The sequence below is a fragment of the Chiloscyllium plagiosum genome, chromosome 17, assembly GCF_004010195.1.
Source record: "Chiloscyllium plagiosum isolate BGI_BamShark_2017 chromosome 17, ASM401019v2, whole genome shotgun sequence".
Lineage (NCBI taxonomy): Eukaryota > Metazoa > Chordata > Chondrichthyes > Orectolobiformes > Hemiscylliidae > Chiloscyllium > Chiloscyllium plagiosum.
The window spans coordinates 72,113,558-72,122,584 of NC_057726.1; the positions used below are offsets into that span (position 1 = coordinate 72,113,558).

Sequence of the window (9,027 nt, forward strand, 5' to 3'; positions counted from 1 at the left end):
CCACTGCAGCGGACAGCTGGAACTGACAACCGGAAGCGGCAGATTCAAACCACTATAAATGCCAGAGGAAAGATCACAGAAGCGCTTCACAGGAGGCTCCCAAGCACTGAGGATGTCACCTAGACAGGGGACGAAACGTCTGCACCAGAAATTCCCAGCTCGGTGAACAGAACCACAACAACGAGCACCCGAGCTACAAATCTTCGCACAAACTTTGATTCCCTAGTGTGGAAACAGGCCATTTGGCCCAACAAGTCCACACCGACCCTCCAAAGAGTAACCCACCCAGATCCTTTTCTCTCTGAATAATGCATGTAACACCATGGTCAATTTAGCATGGCTAATTCACCTAACCTGGAAATCTTTGGACGGTGGGAGGAAACCAGAGCACCTGGGAAAAAAACCCATGCAGACACAGGGAGAATGTGCAAACTCCACATAGACCGTCACCCAAGGCTGGAATTGAACCTGGGTGCCTGGTGCTGTGAGGTAGCAGTGCAAACCACTGAGCTACTGTGCCACCCAATCTAATGGAACATTTTCTAAATCTATTCAGTTTTGAAAAAAGTAACCTCAATGTATCTACTACCTCATTAGCTACCTGCTTTAAGACACTAGGTTCAACTCCATCAAGACTCGAAGATTCATCAGTCTGCAACTCCGTAGTTTGCTTTGCACCAGTTCCCTCATGATTGTAATTTTGCTATATTCCTCTCTCCACCTTCTGCTCACAGCTATTACTGGAATGTTTTTCGTATCCTCTCGTGAAGTCAGAAGCAAAATGCACATCTTGTTCATTTCATCTACCATTTCCTTATTTTCTACCATTCTCACTCTCTAGAAGATCAACATTCACTTTACTTCCTACCTGTAGAAACACTTGGCATCTCTTTTTATGGTTTTAGTTCAATTTTTTTTCATACTCTAGTCTCTTCCTTAATTCTGACCAACAATCTTACATACTACTCATCTTGGTGAAGTTACATGCTTCTTTCTTAATTTGAAAGGTTTCTGTAATTTCCATAATTAACCACAGACTGCGGGTCCTCCCTTTAGAAAGTTTATTTAGAGTCGGAATACACGTATTCTGATTATTTTGAAATATCCCCTAAAATGTCTGCCACTGTGTCTCTATTTATCTGTCACCCTAGCCTTGTATCCCAGGTCACAGCCAGGTCAGTTATCACACCAGCATCGTTGCCTAAATCATAACCTATACCTTCTCCCCTTGAAACAGGATGTAAAATTCATATTGTGGTCACAGCTATTTACACTGCTTTAAATTTTGAGGTAATTAAATAAGCATAAAAATTCTTTTATTCTTTTTATTTTTAATGTGCATTAGAAACTTGTTATCATGAGAACCTATTGCTTAAAAATGTGTAGAACTAAGTTAAAGTTCGTCTTTTAGGTTATTTCATTGACAAAATTATAGTAAAACAGAATCACCAAATTACAATGGTACAGAAGGAGGCCATTCAGCCTATCATGCCTGGACCGGCTCTATTATCTCGTGCTAATCTCCTCTGTTTTCCCCATGTCTCTGCACACTATCAAAATAGGGTAAAAACAATGACTGCAGATGCTAGAAACCAGATTCTGGATTAGTGGTGCTGGAAGCATCCAAGGACACTATCTAAATAAGCATCCAATGCCTTCTTTAATGCTTCAACTGATAGGACCATTGCTGAATCAAGAGAGTTTTGAAAATGAAAATCAATGCATCAACTATCTTACTGGGCACTTTTTTAAGACCCTAGATTGAGGTCCAACAGCTCCAGCAGTTTGATCAGTACCTGGTGATCTTTGATGATTGTGATTTTCCTGAATTCCTCCCTCCCTTCTTTCAATTTCCTAACTTATTGCTGCTTCTTTGTTACTGTGTACTCTTTAGCAAAAATGATGCAAGATGCATATATAATTAATCCATTTCCTTATTTTTCATATTCATTCTGCAGTCTTGTCTTCTATAGGACTAATGTTATTTTGTTAACTTTCTTCTTTAAATACTTAGAAACTTTTTTTTAATATTTCTGACTAGCTTTTTTGTGCTCCAATTTTTTCCTCCATTTTCATTTTTAGTAATTTACTGTTTTTTTAATGTTCCAAGCAATCTTCTGACATGTCTCCTGTCTTTGCACAATTATATGCTTTTTCTTTTAGTTTGATATGACCGTTAATGTGAGAAATGAAGCTCACTCACTTCAATAATTTCAGTCCGAGACAAGATCTGAAGCAATCAGTATGTTTATTATACGCTTGCAAGCGTGGTGCCTAAAATAGACACGCAGAGCTTAGCAAGTACATATCTTATATAGGATTCACTACTCCAAACCCGGTGCCCATTACTATTGTTTATCTCCTGCTTTATCCGGCCTTGTGCATAACAAAGTACAAGTTTTACTTGGCCATTTCACCACATCCTGCTGTGGTCCATTGTTAGGTATATCCTCCTTCACTGCCATCTGTTTCCCTTACTTGTGACATTTCCTCCCATTCCTCAACCATATTGAACCTTATGACCTTTGAACTGGGGTTTGTTTTTGCAGAAGTGGGAAACAGATGTTTATAACTACTGTTTGTACAAGCATATCTGGCTTAACCTACATCCTCACAGCACCTTATCTATTTGTCTGTAATATCTACCATTGTTTCATTCTTGTATGCACACTTTAGCTAATACAAAAACAATTATATATTTCCTTCACACAGTTTTCATTCTTGTTGACTCCAGCTCTTGGTTGAAACAATTATACACTGGTGTGAGTTCATTTACCTTGCATAAGTAATTATGATTGCAGAAGTAACACTACTTTACCTATATCCCACAGTTAACATTTCTAGTTAACCATAGGACCATTCTTTGGAATTTCTTTTACTTGCTTGAGACATGTCTATTCTCTGTATACTGAACTTTCCCCTTTAAATGTCTGCCACTGCATCTTCATTGACTTAACTTAATTTGCAAACTCAGTTTGGCCAGTTCTGGTTTCACACACTCATCATAACCTTTATTTGATTTTAAAAAAAATAGTCTTGCAACCTCTTTCAGTCCTCAAACTGAATGTAAAATTCAATGTCAGTATGGTCACTGTTACCTCAGGGTGACTTAACTCTAAGATAATTAGTTAATCCTATCGCATTGCAACTGGACCAGGCTTAGTATAACCTTCTCTCTGGTCGGTTCCTTGAAGTACTGTTGAAAGATATTAGTCAGAAATCATTTAGGTTACCTTTGCCCACATGTCTTTTCCAGTCTATATGTAGATATGGGGCTTGTTTAGCTCAAATGATTGGATGGCTTGTGTGTGTGCTTTTGCAGCATCACTCTCCACTGTGATGCAGCATGACTCCAATATTCTGGGTTCAATTCCTGCACCAACTGAGGTTACCATGACTGTCAATCTCAACCCCCCCCCCCCCCCCCCCATCTTGCCTGAAGTGGCTTGACCCTCAGGTTAAATTACCACTAGTAATACCTCTCGAATGAGAGAGTGAGACTATGGCAACTTGACTACTTTTAGTTTCATTTAAAGCAACTTTTTTTTAAAAGAAAGGTGATGCTTATACTCCATTGTCGGAATTTCATATCATTAGTGTGAGCTATCCCTCAAATTAAAGATGACATCAGCATTGTGGTTTCTCAGTGATGCATCTTTATGTGACTGAATATGTGGATTCTCAACACATAGACCTTTGGATAAAAGGGGCAGGACATACCATGAGGTACTAAGCTCCTTCCAATCATAAACATCATTGCTGTCATGCTTGAGGGAAAACTTCAAAGTATCTTTGTAGCATTTGCTTTGTCCTCCCCGAGAATGCTGGCCATTTGACAATCTTTATAAATCAGTTCTGTTTTCTCAACTCCCAAACATGATTTTACTGAGTGTTGGGAAAGGCTGTGTACATTAGATTAGATTACTTACGGTGTGGAAACAGGCCCTTCGGGCCAACAAACCCACACCGACCTGCCGAAGCGCAACCTACCCAGACCCATTCCCCTACATTTATCCCTTCACCTAACACTACTGGCCAATTCACCTAACCTGCACATTTTTGGTCTGTGAGAGGAAACCGGAGCACCCGGAGGAAACCCACGCAGACACGGGGAGAATGTGCAAACTCCACACAGTCAGTCGCCTGAGGCGGGAATTGAACCCGGGTCTCTGGTGCTGTGAGGCAGCAGTGCTAACCACTGTGCCGCCCACATTGATGCTATGCTGTTGAGCAAAGGTTGTACAGCAAAATGCTGAGGGTTATTATTTAACTGGGATGTGAAACAATAGTCAATGAGGTGTTTCCTTTCCTGATCAACTTTGTTAATATTTTCTAAGGAAATTTCACTCATTGTGGTCCTGAAGGAGAAAAAATTAAAGAAGAATTAGCAATTTTGGAGCTTGATCATATCCACACTGAAGACATTGAGTTTGGCCTGGACTGAAGAGCCCCAATAGTTTATTGGTGATATCAACCAAAGAGAAAAGACTCCAGTTTCAGGGAGATTTATTTAACGGCTGTAGGTTAAATGATAATTAATTTGCTTTGTTAAATGACAGTGTTTTGGGATGTTTTAAAATGTGCTGTTAAGTCTATTTTTGACTGTTATTTCAATAAATAAGTTTATTCCTTTAGAGGCCTGCAATATAACTTGAGGTGAAAACTCATTTCGCTCCCCTTATTTCTGCTGATCAACCCTTGCTCGTCCACTGCTGCTGCCTCCAACCATCAGGTACACTGCCTACCCAAGTCTCAGTGTATACACCACGTTTGCCAGACTCTGCCAACTGAATCAATCAGGACAATGAGGCAGGAAAAGCCGCATTTGTTAATTTGAGATCATTTGATTTTACTGCAGCATTAAGAATAGTCGGGGGTTAACAGGAGAGAAGTACGAACTCTTCCTGTGAGCATTGAAGGTGCATGACAAACCATTGCCGCCTCTCCAACAAGGATTTCCAACAAGTTACTTGTGTTGATTATTTTAACCCCCCCACCCCCAGCCCAGCCACCGCTTCTGCGAACATCACACGGAACGTCAGTTTTGCTTCCCGTCCCCCGTGAGTGCCACTGTTAAAGTAAATTTTGGATGACACCAGCTTCAGATGCCGGACACTTTATTTCTGAAAACCGCGGGAGAGATCTAGAATGCCACTAAAGGCGTCTGGCTGTCTTCCTATGGAAGCAATCCCTGATGAATCTCTGAACATTATAATTAAATTGCATTTTTTTTATATCTTGTTCGAGTATGTATCACTGATACAAAGGATTCTGACATCACAGGGCGGAATACAAATCTCGTTAACAATATGGGTTTTTCACTCTCACAATAACTACAGATCGCTGCCTTCCTGTGATAATATTAAACCACTCACAGAAACTTGTGACTGTACTGTTCTCACTCTCATGCTAATTGATAAAGGGGTAGATAATAGGTTTTAGTATCAGTAGTGTGGTTAGTCTTCACATTTACTTCCTTCCCGGCTAACAAGAGTATGAATGGAAACGGAAGGTAGTTAATGGGATGTCTGTTAAGGGCTGACAGATCTAGGGGATGGGAACAAAACACACATACTCCAGGCGGCTTTAGTGTTTCAGGAGCAGCCAGACCCCTGCTGTGATCTCTGGTCTCTGCTTGAGACTGGACAGGCATACAGTCGAATACATAAAGAATCATTCCAATAGGGGACCTTTAACCCTTGAATTCCCGCTGCCTCTAAGCACTAGGATAAGCCAGTGAAACAGAACATTTCGCGGTTCACAAACTTCATCACCACTGAATACACTGCTTCTGCCTCTGTGACCACCCCTGTTTATATTTTTTTTTAATTTTATTAAACAAATTACAAAACAGTTTACAAAAAACATTGACAGCTGTACACAAAAGACAGCAATTTTACAAGGGAGAGGAGCAGCAAAGCTAGGCCCCGAACCCTACCGTTCAACCATTTTACAGGGAGAGGAGGACAAACCTCAAATCCCAGTTCCACATATAAGACAGTGACAATGACATTTGTACATTCGACAATACCGTTACATACAAAAGTGCAGACAATACAGACCCAGCAAGCCCCCGCCCCTCCCACCTTCCGACCACTAAGGCAGCCCGCCCCTACCCACCTTCCGGTTCTCGGTCCACCCCATGCCCCTTCCAGTTCTCGGTCCGCCCTGACACACCTTTCGACCACCTCTAGGACAGCCCGCCCTGGTACCCGCCCAGGGTGACAGCAGTCAGGACAGCCTACCCACCTTCCGGCTTCACTAACCACCCTCAGCACCTTTCGACCACCTCTGGGGCAGCCCGCCCCGGTACCTGCCCAGGGTGACAGCGCTGAGGACGGCTACCCGCCTTGTGGCTCTCGGTCTGCCCCTAGGTACCATTGGGCTCTCACCCACCCCGTTGCACCTCCGACCAGTGGGCTAACCACCCCTGTTTATATCACTTCCTCTGGTGACGTTGACCATAACATCACCAATTATCCCATGACCACACCCACTCCAGAGACAAGTCTGCACTCCGTATCTGGGCTCAGCTCCCAGCTCTGCTAGGTTTTTACAATCCCCTCAGATCGCCCCCTCACTGAATGATCAGTCCTCAGTAATGGTCTCCCCTTCATCCCACTACGCATCCAGCTAAACAAATTCCATACACGTTGCAACATCAAACTTTTCTTCCACCACCTCCGCGCTTTTTCCATCAACCCTTGTTCGTCCACTGCTGCTGCCTCCAACCATCAGGTACACTTCCTATCCAAGTCTCACTTCATGCGCCATGTTTTCCAGACACTGCCAACTGAATCAGTACCTCCCTTCAGAGAATCCCTTCTCCTGCCTCCAACATACTCCATCCATTTGGACACCCCGTCCTTGTCTGTTATACACACCTTCTATCTCTTTATCTCCAACTGTGGCCGTGATATTAACCGCCTCAACCTGTCCACCCCTCTCACCTACTCCAACCTCTCACCCTCACAAAGCACAGCCCCCACTCCCTCTGCTCCAATCCCAACCTCACCATTAAACCAGCAGACAAGAGGAGCAGTGGTAGTTTGGCACACTGACCTCTACACCATTGAAGCCAAGCGCCAATTCACAGACACCTCCTCCTACTGCCCCCTCAACCATGACCTCATCTCCTATCACCAAACCATCATCTCCTAGACCATCCACAACCTCATCACCTCAAGTGATCTCCCATCCACAGCCTCCAACCTCACAGCCCCCAGAACCCCGCATTGCCCAGTTCTACCTCTTTCCCAAAATCCACAAACCTGACTGCTCTGGTCAACCCATCGTCTCTACCTGCTCCTGCTCCACTGTACCTATCTCCTCATATGTTGACAATGTCCTGACCCCTTGGTCCAGGAACTAACCACATACATTCAGGCCACCACTCTCACATTCCACTTTCTGCATGACTTTTGTTACCCCAATCCCAATGCCTCATCTTCACCATGAACATCCAGTCCCTATACACATGCATTATGCATGGTGAAAGTCTCCAAGCTTTCCATTTCTTCCTCTCCCAATGACCCAACTCGTACTCCTCCACCGACATACTCATTTGATTGGCAAAATGGGTCCTCATTCTCAACAAACTCTCCCTCGAATTCTCCCACTTCCTTCAGACCAAAGGGGTAGCCACAGGCACCTGCATGGGCCCCAGCTCAGCCTGCCTCTTCATCGAGTACATGGAACATTTCATCTTCCGCAGTTACACTGGCACCATCCCACACTTTTTCCTCTATGACATTGATGACTGTATTGACGCCACGTCACCCTCCCACGAGGGGGTTGACTAGTTCATCAACTTCATAAAAACCTTCCACCCTAACCTTATGTTCACCTGAACTATCTCGGACACCTCCCTCCCTCCCCTACCTGGACCTCTCTGTCTCCATATCTGGCCACCGACTCAACATGGATATCTACTTCAAACCCACCGACTCCCACAGCTATCTGGATGACACCACCCTCCTATAAAAATGCTATCCCTTATTCCCAATTCCTCTGCCTCCGCCATATCTGCTCTGAGGAGGAGCAATTCCACTCCAGCAAATGCCAGGTTGGTCTCCTATTTCAAGGACTGCAATTTCCCCACGCACGTGATCAATAATGCCCTCCAGTGCATCTCCTCCACTTTCCAAACCTCTGCCCTTGAATCTCATCCCTCCAACTGCAACAAGGATAGAGCTCCTCCGGTCCTCGTATTCCACCCCACTAATCTCCAGATACAGCGCATTATCCTCCAACATTTCTACCATCTACAATCAGACACCACCACCAGGGATATATTTCCCATCCCACTCCTATCCGCGTTCCGCAGAGACCATTCCATGCGACTCCCTTGTTAGGTCCACGCCCCCCACCAACCCACCCTCCACTCTTGGCACCTTCACTTGCCACCACAAGAAGTGTAAAACTTGCACCCTCAGCTCCCCCCTCACCTCCATCCAAGACCCCAAAAGATTCTTTCACATCTGGCAGAGATTTTCTTGCACATCCAAACACCTCACCTACTGTGTTTGTTGCTCCCTATGTGGTCTCCTCTTCATTGGGGAAACAGGATGCCAACTCGATCTCTGGAAATACAAGCAGCAAACAACCCCACCACCCTGTGAGTAACCACTTCAATTCCCCGTCTCACTCTGCCAAGTACATGCAAGTCCTGGGCCTTCTCCACTGCCAAATCCAAGCCACCCAGCAACTGGGGGAAAAACTCCTTGGGATCCTCCAAGCACAGTACATCAACGTCGACTTCACCAGTTTCCCCAACTCCCATCCATCCCCCCATTCCCAGATCCAACCCTCCAACTCAGCACCATCCTCTTGAACTATCCTATCTGTCATCTTCGTCCCACCTATCTCTTCCACCGTCCCTCATTTACACATTGACCACTCTATGTTATTGTCTAGTCCCTGAGTTACACACTGACCACTCCATATTGTTGTCTAGTCCCTGAGTTACACACTGACCACTCCATATTTTGTCTCGTCCCTGAGTTACACACTGACCACTCCATATTG

At 44.3% G+C, this 9,027-nt stretch overlaps 1 protein-coding gene across 10 annotated transcripts in view; it reads left to right on the forward strand.

The window, feature by feature from the left end:
* dnaaf1 (dynein axonemal assembly factor 1) overlaps nucleotides 1-5,133 on the forward strand; it is a 131,954-nt gene extending 126,821 nt beyond the window's left edge. For all 10 annotated transcript variants that reach the window (XM_043707396.1, XM_043707397.1, XM_043707394.1 and 7 more), the window contains one exon: nucleotides 4,338-5,133. In XM_043707396.1, coding sequence (XP_043563331.1) covers nucleotides 4,338-4,444 — 107 coding nt within the window. In that variant the 3' untranslated portion in view covers nucleotides 4,445-5,133. The remainder of the gene's footprint in view (nucleotides 1-4,337) is intronic.
* The last annotated feature ends 3,894 nt before the right edge of the window (nucleotides 5,134-9,027 follow it).